Source organism: Sciurus carolinensis, chromosome 9 (assembly GCF_902686445.1).
Source record: "Sciurus carolinensis chromosome 9, mSciCar1.2, whole genome shotgun sequence".
NCBI classification, from domain to species: domain Eukaryota; kingdom Metazoa; phylum Chordata; class Mammalia; order Rodentia; family Sciuridae; genus Sciurus; species Sciurus carolinensis.
The window spans coordinates 132,104,871-132,127,766 of NC_062221.1; the positions used below are offsets into that span (position 1 = coordinate 132,104,871).

A 22,896-nucleotide genomic window follows, 5' to 3' on the forward strand; every position below is an offset into this window, starting at 1 on the left:
ACATTTTCTAAGTCTGAGGATATGCTAAATTAGCATTTCTCTGTGTTTCAAAATATTGATTGCTGGCTGGTTTTAAATATTATTTGTAAATACCAAACATTATCAGAGACAACTATGGGCTTGTCTAAAATGAAATTTATGGTCAATAAATGAGCTTAAGGATTTGTAACCAACAGACCAACGTTCAGTAAGCATTGTTAGCACAAACACACATGTGGAGTGCCTGGCAAATTCTTTACCTGTACTTGGGAAAGGTGAGCGCACCTCCGTTGCCTGTGTTTAATGATTTAAATGTGACTCTTCAGGACAAGTGACTCAGGGGATGGGTGCTGGGTGTGACCTCTGTCTGGACCTTTGGCAAGTCCTTACCTACACACCTTTGGGCCTCAGTGTCCTTGCCTGGAAGATGGGCACACAGAACTTCTACCTTCTAGTGTTTAGGGGAGGACGCAGGAGCTCGTGTGGGCAAAACAGGAAAACCGCATCCGGCTCAAGGTGTCCAAAGGTGTGTGGGCTTATTATGGCTCTCCTCTGTTTCTCAGAGCCTAAGATCTGACTCAGTGTGACATTTGATCCTATAGCTAAATCTAGTTCTTCAATTAGCACAATTTCTCTTAATCATGCATCATGAAATTCAAAATAAATTCAAAATAAATTCATTCAAAATAAATGAAAGGACAACACACTGTGTCCATCCACTCGTCTGCCCCAACATCACTTATCATTTTAAAACTCAACTATCTTCCTCCCCCACGTTAGAAAGAAAGGACTATTTTCAGTTGTCTTCCATGTTTTCCTAGAAGGGCCACAGCACGCTGGGGATCCTTCACGAGGAAGCCCCACCTAAGGATCCCGAGGAGGCCTGGGACTCTCCTAACCACGGAGGTGAGGGTGGGATGAGTGAGCCCGTTCTGCCAGGTCAGGTCTCAGAGGACCATCTGGAGGAGCAGGCAGGGGGCAGGTGGTCCACAGGGCTAGCTCACGGTGGCCAGGAGACCCTGCCTGCGCTCCTCTCCCCTGGAAGAGCCCTTCAGAGCTTCACCACCGTCAGGTGGATGTGATCTGGAGACACTCCGGATGGTGTCCTGCCCTGGCACCCCGCTGCTCTGGAGGAAAGGAGGGAAGAGGCTCTGGCCCGGCCCAGCAAGGAGGTCCGTCTCTCAGTCACGGGTCACTGACTGAGGACAGGTCAAGGAGCAGCAGCATCCACGTGACCCCTGCTGGGAAGCACGCTTCCTTCAGGCCCCCGGTCAGACCGTCCCTTCTCATCCAGGGCCCGTGAGGGCTACACCTGAGTTGTCAAGATGAACTCTTAGAACCAGCTTCTAGAATCTTCTCCATCATAGGGCCCCGGGGTCTCTGTCCCCCTGCCATTTCGCCAGCCACCCAGGAGTTGTTGCTTGAGGCCCCCTGCCTTTGAAGTTCATGGGTCACTGGCTGCCCATGCTGCAGGTGGCCTTCCCTGAGGAGGACAGTTTGCTCTGTGGCTGTTTCAAGCAGCCCCATAAACCATTCCTCACCTTCGACTAACCAGAGGTGGGGTTGTTGGGGTTTGTGGCTGTCGAGGCCTGAGTTCCCTGAGGAGAGGACAGGGACCCTGCTATGCACCCCACAGGCTGCCCTCAAAGAGGGGTGGGGACACCAGCAATGGCAGTGACGCTGCCCAGTCCTGAGAAGGCCCCAGGTGCATTGGGAGGGCAGAGACCGAGCCGGTTCCACCACCAGGGAGCCAGAGTCTGGGCACCCACACGAATGATCCCACCTCCCCATGGTGGGTGCCCGGTGCCCTCCAGGTGCCAACGCACCCATTGCCACCCGCAGGCCCCATGACACTGTGACTGCTCCCCTGTCACCCACGGCTTTGGCATTTCACAGACTTCATGAAAATGCAGCATCCATTCCTGGGGAAGCCGTGACGAACCACCACAAACCGGGAGGCTCAGAAGGACAGACATTCATTGGCTTATGGCTCTGGAGGCCACAAGTCCAAAGCCAAGGCGTGGGCAAGGCTGTGCTTCCTCCAAGGCAGCAGGTGGGGGACCTCCCTGCCTCTTTCTGGCTTCGGCTGGCTGCCAGCGGCTGAGTCCCGTCTCCCTCTCCTGTTAGGACAGCAGTCCTGGACTTGGGACCTGCCCAATCCAGGGCAACCTCACCTGAACTTGATTATGCCTGGGAAGTTACTATTTCTTCAGGAGAATATTTTGAGATTCCAGGCAGACATGAATTTTTAGGGGACACTGTTCAACCCAGCACAAACCGTCCTGAGTTTGCTTTGCCCTCTGAAATAGTCTTGCTCCTTCGGGGGACTCCCCTGGCTGTCCTATCCACAACTTCCTAAATGATATTGAAGAATGTCTGAGTTCACAATGTTGGCATTTCTAGTCTGTGTAGAGCTTACGACTTTCAAACACTCTCCCGGATAGTATTGCGTATAGTACTCACAACAACCTCATGAAATAAACAAGATAGACTTCACTGCCTTTGATGAACAGGTTACAACGCTAAGACTGAGAGAGGTTAAGTAACTTTCTCAAAGTCACACAGCTCCTATATACAGCAGGATCTCCAGAACTGACTCTTTGTTATTTGTGTTATTGTTGCTACTGTCATAAATCTCCACCTACAAACCCTGTGGACCAGGACAAGGAATCCAAACTCACGGTACCCTACCACTGTTCCAAAAAGTGAGCACTGTCCCTGTGACATGTACACACACTGTCCTCGACAGCTCACTGAGGACCTGGGTGAGGGTTGAAAAGCAGATTCTTTCCGGGCTGAGTCTGGGCTTTCAGCTGCTGACCCCTCAGGAGGAGCCCAGCCTACTGAGGAGGGAAACTCAACCCAGGGAGGATTTGCGAAGTCACTGTTCCTCTTCCTAAGTCTGAATGTTCCGTGCCTGCCGTGGCAAGAGCTGCCACGTGGGTCATTTCCCCGAGGTCCACGGTTCCCCCAGCAGCCGACATGTAGTCTTTGGCACCAGGGGCTCTGTCTGTAGCTGACTAAGTGCAGGGACATCTGCTTATTATCTGGCAGATGGGAATGACTGTCTTCTCACAGGTGACTGACGTTTCTCCAGGGTGAAAACCCTGCCTTCCGCTTCCTGTGTATTCTTGGGGCCAGACCTGGCATGCCCTTGACAATGGGCTCCAGGCAGCCACTGGGCATGGCTGCCTGATGCCCGCCTTCCGCCCACCAGCCCCCGGCTGCTGAGACAGCCCTTCTTGGCCAGCACCTGCAGAAGTGGGAGCTGCCCCCCGGAGCACACCTGTCATTAGCCAAATTCCCTCATTAGAACGACCTGCGGGCCTGGTATTTCAAGTGCGTGGGCGTGGGGAGCGATAGACTCTCAAGTGTTTTTCTCAGCAAGTTGTGGCCAGAAGAGCAAGAAGTCTAAGGAGAGCCAGAGGCCGGACTGACCACAAAACAACAGCCCCGGCTCGGCAGGGTGGCGGGGCGGAGGCCCGGCTGCCCCAGGGAGAACGCGTGTCTTATCCACAACCTAGCAGAGCCCCCAGCTCCCAGAAGCACGCGCTGGCCACAGGCCTCCGAGACCAGCAGAGGCTTTGGCCAGCGCACAGATGGCCCTGGGGCCGCCCCGAGGGTGCTGCTGGAAGCAGGAGCCCTTGGCCCCAGGGGCGAGCTGCAGGTCACGGGGGAGCTGCACGGAGGCCTTCCCTTCTCCTGCTCACAGACGCCTGGCCAAGGCAGCAGCAGACGTTCCAGCAGCTGTGCTCCAGGAGGCCACCGCGGAGAAGCACCAGGACTGAAAGGAAAGAGCAAAGAAAAGACGGGGGAGGAGGGTCGTCTTGACTTAGGTCTGGAAACTGCAAGGGAGCATCCCTTGATGATCTAACCCTATGGAGGTAGAAACACACCAGGGGACAACTACGAGTGCAGACTCTCAAGTAACCCACCTTTGTTCAAAAATGCCACTTGCTAGCTGTGTGGCCTCAGGCCAGGCACCTAACCTCTCTGGGGCCTCCGCTTTGTGACCTGTAAGATGGAAGATAACAGTCCTTCCATCTCATAGCCTTGCTATGCAGGTTAAATGAGCACTGGCTATTAAAGCAGGGCACTGAGCAAGCTCTCAGAAAATATTGGAAAATTATTAAAGATATGACACGTGTTCCTTCATGATACCAGAGCCGCGAGGGCTGGTGTGACCAGGAGCTGGATGAAGGACCGTGCGCATCTGACTTGTGCGTGTGTTCGGCAGGTGACGGAGCCGCTACCAGGCCCGAGTTCAACTCAAACTTTAAGTTCAAGTTCACTTCTGCCTCACCAGCTGGCAGCCTTTATAAGGTGCAACTGTGACTGGCTGGTCTGCTATGTAAACAAGCCAGGCCACGGCAACAAGTGTCGTCTCCCTTGACGCCAGTGTGTCCATCCAAATGGCAGGGCAAAATGCTCACTGCTTTATTTAGTTGGGAAGAAGGTCACGGGGTGAGCCTTCCTGGACACTGGCTGCTGAGACACGCTGACCAAGGCAAGGCTGCAGGAGGCCCTGGGTGGAGGCGGAACGGTGGAGTCACACGGCCCCAGTGCACTGATAAAGCCGGGCTGGACCGTGCAGGTCTACACGGCCAGCACACACCCTGCTTCTCAACCCGCCTGGGAGGTGGTTACACCCCAGAATTGCTGCAAATATGCAACCTGCTCCCCAAAAAGTCAAGGTGGGGAGGAAACCAAAGCAAAAAGTCCAGGGGGCGTTGCCGGGGTGGGCCCTGTGGAGGGGGCGGCCCGGACACCGCTGCGGAGCAGACGCGCACGCACACTCAGCGCCGGGAGCCCCCTCGCAGGGCTGCGCTGCCACCACCGCTCTCCGGTGTGGGTGCAGACCCGCGAGTCGCCTTCCCCTTTTGAGGGCTGTGCTGGGGGATCTGAAACTGGCCCTGTGTCACGGACAGGAAGGCGTCCAGCAAGCGCTCGGTCTTCCCTGAGGGTCAGACCCCGCAGAAGCACGATCTTAACATTTTTCACACACTTGTGTATCTCGGTAGGAAAGCAACCTGTGTTCACAACCTCAAAGCACCCAAGGGAGCGGGAAAGGAAAAGGAAAAGAAAAAACATGACTTTTGTTTTGACACTGGGGATTGAACCCGGGGGCACTTAACCACGGAGCCACATCCCCAGCCCTTTTTGTATTTTATTTAGAGACAGGGCCTCACTGAGTTGCTCAGAGCCTGCTAAGTTGCTGAGGCTGACTTTGAACCTGAGATCCTCCGAGAACCAGCAGGGCTCAAAGGCGGCTCTTTGCAAATGCGGGAATTCCCCACAGATCTGAAAGGGTGCAGGGGCATTTCTCCTTAGACTAAAGATTACTCCAGGTCTAATACTGATCATAGAAAACTAAGTATTAAAGTCAATGCACCGTTAGATTCCAGAGGCGATCTGCATTTTGGAGTATTTTTCACAATGCACTTTCAATTATTTCTCACTTTTCCACTGGAACAGCCTGACAAAATTCAAGCGTCCATGTCTCTGCCATTTCCTTACCCAAACACTTCTATTTCTGACAGTGGAACTGTGTAATTAATTTATTTGAGGATTTGTGAACTGGAAACAAACTCTTCAACTTGCACAAATCTCCTGATTTCTCTAAATTTAGTTGAATTCAGATGTCAATATATCTCCTCTCTTGTGCAAAATGCCCCATGTGTGTCCGGACAGGCAGAATGTGGACCAGAGGCTCAGGATTGGCACAACAACAAGCCCCAGAAGCCAGGGGCTTAAAATAGAGGACGCGGTTTTCCATAGGAACAGCATTTGTATGGAAAGATGGATCATTTGGAAAATAGCTGTTTTACTTGGAGAAAACCAAACCATGAGAAGCATTTTCTCTCAAGAAGTTCTATGGAGATGAGATATTTGAGCATGGAGGCACATTTGATTCATCCCTGTATCTTCTCTCGAGTGGTTATTAAAAAAAATCTGAAAAAGGAATCAAGAAATCAGTCTGTCAACTTGGACAGCTGGCTCATTTTGATGTTAACTCCACTTGGGGAGAACTGCTTTCCTTTTGGAGGTGGGAAGAGCTCAGAGTACAACAGGAATGGATGGGCAAGTCCATTCCTTTATGAGGGGCACAGTTGGTACTTCGGGTCCATATCCGAGGGTTCTACATCCAAGGGGTCAAACAACAACAGATCAAATTATTCAGGAGAAAGACACTGGCTCTGTACTGAACCTGGATGATACTTTCCCTGTCACTGGTCCATAAAGGATATAGTGTAACAACTATTTGCATAGCTTTGACATTGTATCAGGTATTATAAGTAATTTAGTCATGACTTAAAGTACATGGGGCAGCTGGGTGCAGGGCACATGCCTGTAATCCTAGTGACTCTGGAGGATTGCAAGTTTGAGGCCGGCCAAAACAAAAATTAAAAAATGGGGATGTAACCTAGCATTAGAGCATCTCCGGGTTTGATACCCTTACCACACACACATGTGCATACACACACACACACACACACACACACACACACAAATAATAATATAAAGGAAAGTATATTAGACAGAAGGATCTATGTAGGTTATATGCAAATACTAAGCCATGTTATTCAGAGGATCGGGATGTCCATGGAGTCTGGTATCTGCAGGGACCCTGATCTGCATTTCCTTTCCCCAGACTTCACATTCACTTTGCATCTTCCTGATTCTTTTGGCGCCAGTTCCCTGGGTCTCAGCGGAGTCGCCCACCTTAGCAGACCATAAATGCACAGCCCTGCTGCTGTCCCTCCACCCAGGGGAGCCTCTGCTTGGTACTGCCCCACCCAGGCTCCACTCATCCATCACTGTGTACTCCAGCCAGGGGCCATGCAGGGCAGGTGGCTGAAGTGACCTCCCGGGTTGGCTGACGCCCCAGCCTGTGTGTGCCCAGAGCCCAGAGGCTCGAGCACAAGTCCACGCCCCCTGCAGCCACAGCACAGAGGCCCAAGGCTGGGCAGCCTGAGGCCTTCAGATCCGGAGCATCCGCTACCTGAGCACTTGTTGCTGCAGGTAGGAGGACGGCCAGGTAGACTGGATGCTGAGAGGGCAGGGAGGGAAGCTCAAGGCCAGACTGAGGTGCCCGCTGACCTCTGGGTACAGCAACGTTGACTAAATGGGTGTCTGCAGCTAAACGTACACGTGCCCAAGGCTGCCTGATTGGAAACTAGTGCTCCGTCTCTGGATTGGTCTTGAGCCCCAGGAACCCTCCAAATGTCCTTTCCCCTCTCCAAACTTGATCTACATGGCTGGCTACGTTTGTATCAGGTGATGGCTCTTCTCTGCTTAAAACCCACTGGTGCCCTCTATGTTGTGAGGATCAGTTCAAATTCCCAGCTGGTTTCAAGGCCTTTACGGGCGCCCCAGCTCCCACCCTCTCCCGGGCTCCCGAGATGGCCGCCTCAGCTCCTCCGCAGGCCTGTGTTCCCACCCCACTCCACATTCTCCACTGGATGCCTCTACCTGAACAGGCTCTTGTCACCTGCAGGTCTCAGTAAAGGTGACAACTTGTCTGGGGAGCCCCGTTGTCCCTGTACCAGGTTAGGTACTGAGGTTCACTTGCTCCCGTCACACCGGCCCTTGGCCCTCATGCTGTCCACTACAAACAGTGATGGCCTGCTTGTCCCACCCCTCACTGGTCCCCGAAGGCTGTGACTTCCCCTCAGCCAAACTCTAAATCTTCAGTGCTAACCCCATGCCCGACACACAGTAGGCCCACGAGGGCCATGGGATGAAGGCAGGCAGGAAATGCCCTCTGTGGAGGTCCCCAGGGACAAGGCAAGGAACCATCACAACAAAACAGAAGTAGACGCTATGCCTCAACAACACGAGTCAGTGCCCAGCCAACGTCTGCAAGGATTATCGTGCAGGCACTTACTTGTGACTATTTAAGAAACTTGCTGCTTCTTGGACACTGTCACTTTAGGTCCGTAGTAAGATAAAGGAATGAGACCCCTGCTGTGAAGGAATGGGTCATGGAATCGCTGCCATTCCTGACTTTCAGATTCAGTGAGACACGTGCTGCCTCCAACCAGCTGTCTTCTCCCCCGCCCCAGTGACTGTCACCGTAGAAGGAAACAGTGTCACGTCGCTGTGGCGCTTCTTTCTGCCTTGTTACCTGCAAGCAATCTCACTTTGACCCTTCTAACAACCTTGTGGGGCTTGGATGAAAGGCACGTCACACCTATTCACAGAAGGGGACACTGAGGCCTTGAGGGGGTCCGGCAGGATGCCCTGTTTTCATGGGCTGTCACATGACCTGCAGAAATGTCACAGATGAACATGTGTTTCTTTGGGGTTATTATGAATCAGAGGAATATTAAATGGGACACAATGACCTCGGTGTAATCTAGAGCCCAGGGATTTGGCCAGAGTGCAAGATAACAGCGTAGAAAGATACCTCTCCAATTAACAGCCTGGTCAATCAGTTCTCGGATTCATATCTGGCCACAAGAGAAAAACATGCAGGACATTCACATGCAATTCAGGAGAAGGCTGAGATACAATCTCCAGAATGGCTTCCAGTGGGACAGCCGGCGTGGCCTGAAGTACAGTCCAGGGCAAACTGCAGTGACACTACCCTAAAACTCCCCTGGACTGGGTGGAGGCAGCAATTACGGCTCAGGAAGAATGTGATGCTGCTGGGTGCCAGCCTGTGCAGCCCAGCGACAGGACAAAGGGATTATTCTGCTTCATTGTTAAAATGCAGTGTTTATTGTTAAAATACGATCGGGAATTAAAAGGGGCATTATGAATCATAAATATTTGCATGCCATTAATGTTTGGACAAAGGAGTTGGAAAGGCTGAGTTGGGAGGACTTCTTTTCCCATGAAAAACAGTGCCTCGAATTACAGTGCATATTTAATTTCATCTCTTCCATTGCTAATCTGAAATCTCAGTGCCTGTTGCATAACCCTTTCGGGGCCTCAGAACTCCATGGGGCTGAGGAATAGGGATAAGTGTCAATATTTCCTTCTGGAAAACTCATCCACTTAGACCAACAAACAGCAGGCCTCTGGGCGATACCGTTTGCTTGCTGTGAACTCACGGTGGTCACTGTCTACTCCAGAGTTAGCAGCACTGCAGAGAGCTTACCAAGCAAAGAAATGAGCCCTGGCCTACGTTTTACTGGGAGTAATCCATCCTCTCTGCACCTCTGACTCCCAAGATTCAAGGCAAAATCAGGCTCAGACAGGTCAAGCTACTGGTTCACGGTCATAGACTTTTAAGCCAGGGAGTCTCAACTAAGGGCAGTCCTCTCTGCTCCTCAGGGAACATTTGGCAATCCTGCAGACATTTCTGGTTGTCACAACTGGGAAGGTGGTGCACTGGCTACTGGATCGAGGGCAGGGACGCTTCCGACACTCAACGAGTCACGGGACAGCCCTGCGCAGCACAAGGACCAGGCTGAAAGGTCGGCAGTGGCTCAGCTGAGTCTGCTTCCTCCTGGTGACGTACCCACTGAAGCCCGTACTACTCACTTGGCTCGATTGCCTGGGGCAAAACAGGCCCAGAAGTCATCCATGTGCGGACAGTTCAGGAGTGTCCACCACACGGCAGGCGCGGGCCTCGTGGCTGAGGATACCACCCAGTGCTTCTCTGGGAATGAGCTGGTCTTTTGCTTGTGGACGATTCTTGTTGGTCCTCCTCCTGGTGCTTTCTTTTTCACCGTGCTGGGGTCCAGGTGACCGCTGCAGTGGGCCTCTGCACACCACGGCTGTTCTGAAGCTTCCCCCCCAGCGACCTCCACTCCCAGGCACATCTAGTACCTGTGTGGCATGTGAGTTCTGGGAAGTCCCCAGCTCCATCACCAAGGGAGCTCCCATCTGGACTAACTCTCACCAGTCACAAAAGACTTGACACACAACTGAGCTCCCCGCCAAACCTGGGAACTCTGACTGCGGGGGGCTTTAAGGAAAGGGGAAGGGGAGTGTCCACGTGCAGTTAAAGCAAGCAAGTGAAGAGAAGAATAAAGGGAACAGTCACAGCCTCTTACTCCAGAAACCCAACCTGTGACCGAAGAACACCTGGAGGAGTCTCCTCGGATTCTGAGTTTTCAAACCATCTTTCCCTGAATCTCAGTACAAAAAACAGGTGACAGCTAACTACCTCACAGGGGCAGGTGGGGAGACACTCCAGAAGCACCCAGCCATGCCTCTGCCTGAGGGAGCCACAAACCCAACCTGTGGGTAGCAAACCTGGCTGTGCTCAGAGACGGGCCTTGGCCTCCCCTCCCAAGCGCTGTCTCTCTTTTTATTTCAGGTGCCCTTTCTGGAGTGTAGGGCTCTGTGGACGACAATGACCTGCTGTAAGTACTTTTTAATTCTAGTAAACTCCGCCCATTACATTAATTGATGTTCCTGAATCAGTGGATCTCTGGTACCTACAATGAAGCATTCGGGAAGAGCACTGAGGAACCAGCGGAGTTTTCTCTTGCTTCTGCCTTACCTATGGATGTCACCCAAGTGACCTCCACATGGGAGTGGCCACAGTCGGGAGGCTCCCCAGAAGAGCTGTCCCTGATGTGTGGACCACCTCACCAGCAGCCTTTCTCTCCTCTGGCCATCACACATCCCAGCCCTGATGCCAGTTGAGGTTGACAGATTTGCAGAGATGGCACAATTCTATGCACATTGAACACTGGGATGTTTTCATTTTTTTAAAAAAAGCTTCTTAAATTCAGTGATATTCTCTCATTTCATTTTTTATTATGTGTAAACTTTTTTTTTTGGTTTCTTTTTTTTTTTGGTACCAGGGATTGAACCCAGGAACGTTTAACCACTGAGCCACACCCCCAGCCTCTTTTTTATATTTTATTTGGAGACAGGGTCTTGCTAACTTGCTTAAGGCCTAAGTTGCTGAGGTTGGCTTTGAACTCGTGATCCTCCTGCCTCAGTCTCCAGAGCGGCTGGGATTACAGGTGTGCACCACTGCACCTGGCTATATGTAGATTTTTAAATCAAGTTTTTAAAGAACTTTGTGAGGAGATAGACATGTTAGGAGACATGACAGTTTATGGACGCTGTGGTGCTAGGTCTGGGCTTCTCCATCTGGGTTTCTCAGTCTCAGCGCGACTGATATTTTGGATTAGGACTTTGTTGGAGAAAATTGTCCTGCACATAGTAGGATATTTAGCAGAGCCCTGGCCTCTACCTCTAGAAGCCAGAAGCAGTCCTCAAAAATCATTTGTGACAACCAAAAATATCACATATTACCAAATGTCCCCTAGGGGTCAAGGACCTGCAGCTGATAACCACGGAACAATAAGAGTATCCTCAAAATTGATAAGCAGAGCAGTAGATGAAATGATAACTGCGACCTCTCCACAGTTTCAAATGGAAGGACAAGAGCAAAGCATTTACTGTAGGTTCTGGAGGTACTAGTTAAGGAGGCAGGCAAAGCCTTATTAATGACAGGTAGGTAGGTGGGTAGATAGATGACTGATACCACACAATGATTTCAAAGAGGAAGAAGGAACACAGCCATGAAGTCCTGAAACCAATGGCTTAAGCCAACTGGGTGTTTCTACCTCCAAACCCCCTCCCGCCTCGTAGGCTGTCACATCCGTGGCTGATGGCACTGGAGCCACCCGGATTGTTGTGCATCACACACCTCTGCTGAGGGCCAGCTGGGCCCCTCATTGGCCAGGCACCTCCCTAGCGTGGGATGCCCGTGCTCCATGATGATAGTCCTAAATCTCATGGTAGAAGCAGCCAGTAATCTCAGTTGCAAAATAAGCAGGAAGTTTATTTCTATCTTCTTTGGGGAAAAAACAGAGTTTAAGTGGCTCCTAAATGAATATTTCCTCACCGAGGAAACTGAGTGGCCCGAGCCTCTCAGGAGGTGGCTGGGATTCCCTCACAAGTTCTGGGTCCCCAACTCCCTGACACCCTCACTGAAGAAAATTCAGTGACAGCAAATGAAGTTCCTGAATGGGAACACAGGCTAAAAGAGGGCGGGCAACATGCTGGATTCCCACATCAGACAGCACTAAATGAACGCCATCACCAACAGACCAAGATATATTTCTGTTGTGTGTGGGACTTGAGTCGGAACCATGCACTCAGGGTAGCACCACTGAAATCCATGAATTCAGGTTGCTAAATTCCACCCCCATGTGTGGGGTTCACTGGCCCCACACCCTGCCAGGAAGCAGACAACACTGGCACATTTGAACAAATTCATAGGCAGCTCATTCAATCCACTTGACTCACTTAATTTCTATTAGTTTTTTATTTGAGCTTTAACTGAGAAATGTCATCAGCACACATTTAGTTCTCGATGACATCTTGGTCCAAGAAATTCCTCAATGGAAGTATGGAAACACACATACACACACACACACACACACACACATACATACAACTGGCTAGGTCCAACAGAGTTCAAAAGCATGCAACCACAGCGAATTGACAGTACAGTCTGTTTTCTGTATCCATGAGTTCTGCATCCATAGATTCAACCAACCACAGATCAGATCTATACTGAGCATGTATAGACTTTTTCTTGTCATTATTCCTAAACACTGTAGTAGAACAACTATTCACATGGCATTGACATTGAATTAGGTATGAGAAGCAGTCTAGAGAGAGCTCAAAGTGAATGGAAAGATGTGACGGGGTTGTATGCAAATCTGCACCCCTGATAGAGGGAACCGGAGCATCCGCAGATTTGGGTATCCAAGGCAGGGGGTGTCCTGGGGCCCATTCCCCACGGATACGGAGGGGTGACTGTACATGTTACTCATAAACATCCCCTTGCTGATCTAAACTTGTTTTATAATCATCAGCAGAGAGAGAACAGTCATCAGACATTACACCATCTCTCTGTTTCAACAAGTAATTTTTCTTTAAAACTGAAAAAAAATCCAGAAACACAGAATATGTTCTTCCATAACCAGCCTTCTCCACCCTCGCTCGCCCCTCGCCAACCAGCACAAAAAGAAAATACAAAACTGATTTATTAGAACCAGAGCCGCGTTGCAGCCGCTGGCTGGACCAGTGTTTATGTCTCTAATGCTTGCTGCAGAAACAGGAAGCTCTAAAAATCACTCAACCATTACTTCTCTCCGAGGCACTTTCTGATTGATAGTCTTCTGTCCTGACCAAAGAGAACTGGCTCCACCAAGCTGGCTGGCCAGGAAGGGGTTGAGGGCGGGCGAAGAGAACAGCTTCTGCCCATCAAGTGAAAAATACTGTTCATACAAATAACCTCAATTAAGAAAAGCTGTCGGACACCATGGGCAATGGCTGGCACTTCATAAAATCAGCAAGAGGACCATGAAGGGATAAACTGTGACACTGTTTGTTCCCGGCACAAGTTTTCAAGTCAGTTTTGCTCTGGTCCTTGCTATAGCCAAGCTTTAAGCAGGGCAGGGAACAACTCGCTTGAAGAAAGTGTTGTTCCTCTTTTATTGGCGAATGTAGAAGAGAGTAAGAAACTTGATCTCTAGAGATGAATTCGACATCAGATCACAGATGCAAGCTTGTGACCTGCCATGGAAAGGCGGTAATTGCCAGGGCTGGCCGAGGCTTGCCATATCAGAAGTGGGTCTTTTTCAACCTTATTTGCTCACTCAAGAAACCAGATTTCAATCTATATGCTATTTTAAAGTATAGATCAATAACATTAGAGAAAAAGTGGAAAGGGGGATGGGAGACCGGGTCTTAACATAACTGGTGTCTTCCTGTATTCTCTTCAGGAGATCTGATTGCCAGCCTATATCTAGAACATTATCCATGGAATGTCTCTGGGGTTGGCAGATGGATTTTTTTTTTTCCTTTCCCTGTAGTATGAAACCTATGATGTAGTAGAGAATGACTTAGATCCTAGTATATTATTGTGAGTCATTCAGACCATCTCTCCTTAAAAAGCACTACATAAGGACTTGTCTCTCATTTAGAATATTGGTGCAGTTCACCATTTCCCAAATATAACTTCTCTTCCTCACCACCACAGTCTGCTACCCATCTGAAGGGCAATGTGTCCATACTGCATCCCAAATACAGTAAAAGAAACTAACGGTGTAAATTCCTTAAGCAACCAACCTCATATAAATATGTACCAGCCCCAATTTCAACAAGAGAAATATCACCTCTGGGAAGACATCCACAGTGAGAGTGAAAAGAAGGAATTTCACCTTATAAAAGCATGAAGAAAGGGTCCTATTTTGAAAGTGGGCAAGGTTATAAAGTTGCCAGGGAGACCATCATAAATACCTAGAAATGAAACCCCATCCTGACAGGTCACAGAACACTTGGCATCCCCGGACTGGGCCTGGAATTCTCACGGTGGCCCTGCAGCCAGGGACTGGTGCATACAAGAGGAACAGGCTGTGGTGTCAATGACAGGGTGGGCCCTCTCCCCTTGACAAGTGATTACATTCACCCACACCTGGTGGCCATCCAAAGGCCGGGACAGGCAGCCTGAGTGGGATCTATTTCTAATCCCACTAACCAGGCCCTGGCTATAACAAAAGCAGGCCGTGACAGAAACAGTCCTGGAGTGAGGGAATGTTCACCTCATTTCTTCACTTACTTTTTCATTTTCCAGGTGTTTGCTACGTGAAACCTTATGCTAGACGATGCACCACGGACAACCCAATGTTCTAAATCCACAGACTCCTGGCCGGTCATCCATGGATCCCCAGAAGCTTTACAAACAAACTCCAGAAGCTCTGGAAATTTAAAATTGCACAGGAAATTTCCTACACATGTGCATATTTTTCCTACTTGGGAAAAGTCTTCCAAAGGATTTTCAAAATTATGTATGACATTTTCAAAATTGTACTCTTAGAAAAAAAGAGAAGGGAAATCTGCAAGGGATTCTCTTCCCCTATTTACAATGTGGCTGATGATATGGTTTAGTAGATTTCTTCTTTGGTTCTGAAATAAAATAACTAGGGCTGTATTCACGGATCGATTTCCCTCTAGCTGATTAAAAACAACAGGGACAAAGCACTCACAGATGTCATTGCTAAATTTCTTAGATGTCGCCTCCACCTGAAGCCATGACACACTTACTAATAACTCTGAATATATCCGTACCACCTGCATTAACTGCAGGTAAAAATTACGTAAACTGCCATGTCCATTAATCTCACTACAAAGAATTCCTTTTGGCCCTGAACTTGGGATTTTTCGGGAGGTGAATGATAGTCCCAGGCAAAATCTGCATTGCTCTGAACAACCAGAGGTATGCTCTCCTAATCTCTAATGCCCAGAGCCCCCTAACTCCCTCCTACTGGAAGCAGCTATCTCTTCTTCCTTAGCTATTTATCTCTTCTTCCTTTGGAAAGGTGGTCAACTTACATGGTGATACAGAATCAAAGGGAGAAACATTCCAAGGCTGAGATATAACCTGAATGAGATTTAAACTGCCAGGGAGAAAAAGGAGGAAATGGAAGAAAAGGAGGAAGGTCCCGGCTGCTGAGGCCTTCACCCATATTTTTAGGGGCCAGTGCAGTCAGCAGGGCCGTGGAAGCTGGACAGGCAGGTTTTCCCAGTTCCAGGCTGAACCCGAGGTTAGGAGCTGTGATTCTGGACTTCAGCCAGCACCCAGACAGATGAGTTTTGTAGAACAGAGAAAAACCCTTCCATGTGTAATCTCTAGCAATTTCTCTGAGGTTTACGATCCCTACAGTCTGGCAACTGGTAAAAGAAAGGGAACATCTTTTTCTACCTGTCATCCTACAGTAGGCCCCTGGCCCCTTTGGGGATCCATCAGAAGAGTGGCTTTTGATATGATTCAAAATCGGTATTGAAATGTGTGGATGAGCCATGACCAGGACCTTTAGGGTCACCATGGAGTGTATCAAGGCCAGGAGCATATTTCCAAAAGCAGAAAATGAAACGATAGTCTTAGGATCACTTAATAAAACATAATGAAACTTCTAATGGATAAGATTCAGTGAGGGAGATTAAGACTAATTGTCAAAATTAGTGAAAATCATCTGCTCTCCTCCTAATGGGAAGCAAATTGCAAAAAAAAAAAAAAAAGAAAGAAAGAAAAAAGCCTGGCAGGCCCTGATGTTGACACACTAGAAAGAGCAAAATCAAATTGTATTTTAAAACTACTAAGTAAAATTATGAGACCAAGTCAAATCGGGTCTCTTGACAGCTCATTTGTCTTAGGCATTGACAGCCCCCCCCCAAAAAAAAAATCACTCAAGACCAATATTACACACGCTAAACATAATTAGGTCAAATGTTCAATTAGTGTTCCTGTATTTTTGATTACTTATTATCATTCATGGGAAGGAGAGCCCATGAAAAACAAATATTGCCATTTACGGCATTGAGTTAATTTTTTCATTCCAGGGTATGAGAAGACATCCCAGCCTCGGCTGCAGCTATGTCACCCTGGGGGGGTTTATGCAAACTCAAGGGCACACTGGCACAAATCAGGCAGCAGAGCGCAAACAATCCACGCCTTGGAGAAACAGTTCACTGTTACCCAAGTCAACGTAAGCACCTATTAGTCACCCACTCAAAACAGAAATGGCCAACGAGGGACAAGAGATCAGCCCTCACCACCAGAAAAATAAGCACGCTGCTTTCAAAACCTCCTTCTCTATAATCGCCAACTTACTGCATCCTGCCAGAAAGCCACTATTGAACTCCTTATGGGAAAATGTCACTGGCGTGGGTCATTAAATAGCTTTCAAAACTTTTATAACCAAAATCTGACACACAGCCCCACACAGATGCATATTATGATAATAATACTTTCTCTGGAAAAGCAACCGAATGATACGCAGCTATCGATTCCTGAAAGTAGAAATCCACAAGAACTGAATTAAGACTGTTAGCCAGGCAGGTGGACACTGGCCTGGCAGTGGGGCCTCTTTCTTTTATTGGCTTCTCACCCACTCTGCCAGCGACTCATCCGGGGCCTTCAAGATGATTTCTAAACACACATCTCTGAATCATAATGCGAATTCCATTTGCTGAAAGGCAGGGACTTTTAATATAACAAGTGAACCCATTTAATGACTTGTGCTTTTATATCTTATAGCATCACTCATACTTTCAATAAGTGGATATAATTTTCTCTGTATTACCCTATTATTAACATAGTTAGTACCATGAGCATATATTTTTCAATCACGTTCTAAGTTTTTCATTTTCTCCAGCTATGATTCTATTATGAAAATGCTCCAGACAGCCAGGGTAACAAAAACAACAGCTCCCAAATTTATACACATTTGCCCCTTTCCCTCTCCCACTAATCCAACCTTAAGAATGTAGATTTTCTAATATTGTTGAGTGCCTCATAAAGAATAATGACTAGTCCTATAGTTGGGACTTTTCTTTTTTTTTTTCCCAATACAAGGACTATTATTACCAGGTATTTATCATGTCTCTTTTATTAAACTTGAAATAACTTTTATTCCTAAGCTTACTCAGTACTGTATTACAAAAAGGAGATTTTTAAAACAAACTGTCCTGCCTCTTTCAACTAAACTTTTGGTGTTTGTTCCCATTGTATAAAATATGGCTTAGGTTCTTACAATACAGAGAAAAGACAATACTTGAAAATAATTGGAAACTTGAGATGATTACAGTGAGCCAAGATTCCTCTTCCTGCTTTAATACTTTGATACAGTGTTAAAGAGGAATAAAAACAAAATTACCCCTATAGCTGAACTAATGCAACAGTTTCTTCGGATCTTCAGGTTTCTAATGTGATTAGTACCTAAAATGTCTGAGTGGGTCAATCTCTCCTCCCAAATTGTTAACAAGGCATTCAAAACAAATATAACAGGAAGGGCATATTGCTCTCAGTAATACTGACACGATTTCTTCCTATTTTACCCTAAAAAGATAAGTTTGCCTCAAACTATGCTTCCATGTTTTACATTAAGGATCCCTTAAAACTATTCAAAGTGGTCACTGGAAATTCTGTCACTTGTCACAGATAGCACATGAATCATAAGTTAAAGGTCTACAGTAAATAGATTCTTAATAACCAGAGAACCCCCTCCGTGTAGTGTTTCCATTGTGGTAAATTTTACATTTTCACAAATTAGTAAAACCTTGAGGGGTTTTGTTGAAATTTACAATGTGTTTTGCATGTTCCACATCAGTCTTAAACCAATTAGCAACAAAAAACAATAATGTAAAGTTAGATTCTGTTTAAAATATTAAATTTTAAATAAAAGATTTTTTTTAAAAAGCTTGTCATAGCAAAACAAGAAAGACCATCACAGCAACTGCTTCAAGTTTTAAAACCTGAGTTGGTTACCCCGTAAATACTTTGTGTTGCAAATTCAGTTTTGACAGATACATACCTCTTCCACTCCGACCGACAAACCTGAGGTCATTGAATCTTGCGACTTGGTTCTTCATGGCTGCGGTTGCATTTCTAAGCTCAGCCGAGTAGTTTTCATCATTGCCAGCCATCACAGTGACCAGGGTGCCATCTGGAACATCCCCCAGAGCCACCACCTAAACCCCAGTCAAGGGACAAATACAGACATCAGAACGTTATACATACACTGGTAAGTCATCTGTGCAGCAGTTGTTCTAAAATAAAATGTGTGTTTGATGATCCCTTCTAGTTTGCAGAGAAAACAGAACCATAACTTAAGCAATACAAAGTAACAGTTATTAATGGGAAGATTTGTTCTACTTGCATTATGAACAACTAAATATAAATTTTTTCCATACTAAACACTAAATTCACCTAATAAAGCTACCTAAGGTCACATTGCCCAGTCGGGCAATGGCAAGGACTTTGAAAAGCTGTGCCATCTCATGAGCAATTATCCTCTTAGTTCTACACATCTGGGAAACAACGTCTGTGTTTGTAAGTTTAGAACCTACCCTGTCCTCTGCTTGCTCAGACCTCCATTGATGGGGCTAATAGCCTGAACCTGAAGCACTAAAACTTATTTTTGCTAAAATTAAATTTGACCCTTGCTGATGATTCTTAAATGACTAAAACTGACCTCTTGCATTTCATTTTTGGTCCCTCTACTGGTTTTGATTACAGAAATTTCACTAGCAGTGAATTCTGGCAGGCAAGGGAAGAAAATCAGATGGGTTCCCTTTGATTACTTCGAATTACAAAACTGGCTGGCCTCAGAGAAAAGGTGCTCCCCTGGACCACTCTCAAATCAGGGGTGAGACTGGCTTGCATTTTTTGCATCGGTGAGTCCCAGAGATGTGTTAATTATATCCTAATAGATGACTGAGGTTGGATCCACACTGAGTTGATCTTGACCAGGAATTCCTTTAATGTAATGAAAAAAAGCATGGGTTTATCATCAGGGCTATTGAAGAAAACTGACAGATAAATATTTAGATTCTCAGGGAATGAAACAGGAGTGAGGCAAGGTGAGCTGTTCAGAAGGACATGGCCTGAGTTGGGTTTTTTTGTGCAATAGTATCCATTTCATAGCCATGGTCCGACCCTTCTAGAAATGGTTTATTTGGTCTTGACATTTATTATTGGCTTTATTTCCATTGTTTCAATTTTTGTTTTCAATGTGATCACAGAATTTCAAGTCACATTTGTTCCTGTCGTTTCTGATCTTCTCCATGGGACTTTCTCAGTCACTAATGACATTTGTGTTATTCATTCCAATGGTATAATCGTTTTCTGGTGGTTTTCCAACTACTAACAGTCAAGGATTCCTTAGTGTACTATTAAAATTCATCCCCCTGTTTTTCGTCTCCCCATTTCTACCTAATAATTGCTATACTATTTTTGGTGGGAATATTTTCAGTCCTCTTTCTGTATCTGAATAAGGACACCAGAGATGGCTTTGTCTGACATCAAAGTCACATTTCTCAGCTACCCCCTCTTCATTGTGAGCTTAGTCATGACCCCTTCACTGTGTCCTTCAGATGACCATGTGCTCTTTTTATTCACAGTGACTACTTTAGCTCCTAGGTTCTAAGGAACACAGCAGAAAATGAGCCTGTTACTCCAAGAGGCGGAATGCTCTGGATCCTAAGACTACTACTACTACTACTCCTATAGTAACTAGGTAAGTATCTTCCTCATCTATTTCACCCAATTTACACTGTCAAACAAGATCTGGGCCTCTTATCTCTGTTTGTAATCCTTTCATTTCAGTTGTTGGACATGTTTTCCATCAAGGAGACTTTAAAACATTGGTATTTATTCTCCAAGCAATCTCTAATTAGGTATTTAGTTCCCAATTATAAGTGTGTTTGTTGCCATTTAATTAAGAACCGTAATTCAACAATTTTCTTTTGTTTCAAAAGACATTACTGAGATAAATCTCCTTGATCGATTATTTTTACCTTTTCTTCCACTCCTACAAAATATGCTTGCTTTACTCTGCTCTTTTTAGTTTCTTAAAATTTCCTCCGTTTTTTCTTACTGTTTTCACTTCCCTCTGTGAACTTGGCTCACAGTGTTGAAATGCTCTCCTTCCACACTGATTTTGACTTCCTCATCCTCACCTCCCTGTGGTGAGCCAGACTTTTCTATTTTGATTCAACATGAAGTAAGTGTACAGGGTCCTGGTCAACGACATGACTTTCAAACTGAATAACTCATTGTTGGGGTCAAATCTGTAAAGAGATTAGGATGAATAAATCTTGTTTTCTAACCACCCAAACGCATTCTGAATCTCTGTGCTCCTGCCCCTGTTCCTCTGGTGCCCCTGCGTGTGCCTCTCATCTGTCCAACAGCATCCTCTTGAGTGAGCTACCACATTCTGGAGGCAGTCACCAAGTAGAAACAAATACGGCATGAAATTATCACAGTGGCTAGATATTGGAGTATAAGCACAAAAAAAAAAAAAAAAAAGAAAAGAAAATAGGAATGCAACTTTCACTGTTCCCATTTTCTAAAATGTAGTGGAAATCCAGGATTTTGGGGTGCTCGAAGATCGTTTACTTGGACTTTTACTGGTCTTTGAAGGATGGGGGGGCAGTTGTTTTTCCAGGAAATGACATTAATAATGTATCTCATCCAATTAACAAGCATTCTTGGGCTAGTTTAAAATGTTTAACATGTAAAACTAATGTGTCTGCGAATTTCATCCAGTTTTTGTCATTGATAGGCAACGTGAAGAGAACGGAAAAAATATCTCACTTCAAACAGAAGAAAGAAGCAACTGGAATGAAAAGCTATAAACAATAGGTAAGGGAACACAAACATTTACATTTTAACACAGACCAAACAGACAAGAAGGGACTTGCTGGCCAAAGACATCTCATATTTTGTTTTACTTCTCTGTTTTTAAAGTATCAGGAAGTTGGGCAAAATATCAAGTCTCTTCTACACTGTGTGGACCTCGCCATACTACTCTTGACTAGCCTGTTCACAGTTCAAATGCATTTTCAACCAATTCTAATGAGGTTGAAATTACAGTTACAATTCATTTACTTCAAATCCCTTAATCTTCCCGTGTTTCAAAGAAGGCTATGGAGTGGAACACAGAATTCAGCCTAGATGGCATTTAATGCATAGCTAGGGACCGTGATCTTGGCTCCAGAAACATTCCTTTTCTTTCCCTTTTTACTGAAAGCCTATCACCATCAGCACCCAAGGTCTCTGAACTTTTCTGCTTCAGACATGTTTGTGTCTTTGGACTCTGGTGTGCCGGGGCCTAAACAAACTGTAATATTAAAGCATTACAAAATCTATCCTAAGCCATTCGAACAGCCCTGTAGACTGCTTCTGTAAATACTGGGTAACTCGTAGCAAATTTAAGATTTTCTCAGTTGTAAAACTATGTATCTCATCAGGAGGAAGGGGGTAGAGAACAGGTTGAGAGGACAGGACACCTAATTAGGATAATTTTGATCTCTTTTAAAGAAAATTCATAATTTTAAATCTCTCATTAGTTCTAAAGATTAAAGCAGAGGATTTACATATAGAATTTCAGAAGATTCCTGAAGAGGCACTTAAACGCACTTTTCATCAATATCATCTGACTATACTTGTTTCACATTTTCTCTTCTTTATCATTGGGAAGATAGTAATTCTCTAAGGATTAACTTTCTAAAGAGATTGAGACTTAATTAAAATGAAATTTTAAAGGAGTACTTTCTGGAGAAACAGCTTAGGAGGTGTTTGGTGGGTGGGTAAGTACAGAGTACAGCCAGGACGACAATCAAGTCAGAAGGCAGGCGGGGTTGGAGTCTGACTTGCTTTTATCCCAATCTTTAGGTTTGCTTCTGCACTGCAAATTCTGTCTACTCTTTTGATCATGCAGTGAGCAGGTCTCCTTGAAGAAGGGGCCTCTCTTCGGGGATATTAATCAAGTGGTCTGCTTTCTCTACTATCCTTTTCTTTCCCCCAAATGTTCTCGAGAAACCCACTTGTACTTTTTTAAAGAGCTGTGCACCTTGACTTTGCAGTAGCCTACAGGCTATCACTGAGTAAAACAAATTCAGACTTTTTTTTTTTTTTTTTTTTTACAGTGAATTGTCTAAAGTCATTTTTAAAAGGAAACTTCTATACTTATTATGGGTTCTGCTAGGAGGAATTCTCTGATGGCTCATAAAAGCAACTTGTATGAAGAAAATAAGACTTTCATGTGGTGGCTGAAGACTTTGCATTGGCCTAACTCCTTTTCATTAAGCATTTAGTGTCTTGCTGTATTGGGGTGTGGGTTGCGAGGCAGCAAAGGGAGTTCAGAAGAGACCCTGATTTCCCTCTAAGGGAAGCCACGAATCCCTTCGAATCCTTTAGTGGGCTTAAATGGTTGAATATCAGCCTGTCTTCTCTCTGCTCTTATCTGACGTGACCCCAGGACCAGCCCTGACACCCTCAGAGAGTGAGTTAAGAGATCCTACATCTACATCGGAGTTCATTTATGTAAGAGGATTAGAATGGTTTAAAATCGAAATGCACCCCCAACCCAAATCTAAATAAATAGAGGAAGGGAAGAAAGAGTCCTGTGGCCTCTCCCCTTATTC

General features: G+C 46.2%; 1 protein-coding gene across 3 annotated transcripts in view; it reads right to left on the minus strand.

Moving 5' to 3' along the window:
- Runx1 (RUNX family transcription factor 1) overlaps positions 1–22,896 on the minus strand; it is a 230,826-nt gene that overhangs the window by 63,403 nt on the left and 144,527 nt on the right. For all 3 annotated transcript variants that reach the window (XM_047563274.1, XM_047563272.1, XM_047563271.1), the window contains one exon: positions 18,282–18,438. In XM_047563274.1, the coding sequence (XP_047419230.1) occupies positions 18,282–18,438 (157 nt within the window). The remainder of the gene's footprint in view (positions 1–18,281; positions 18,439–22,896) is intronic.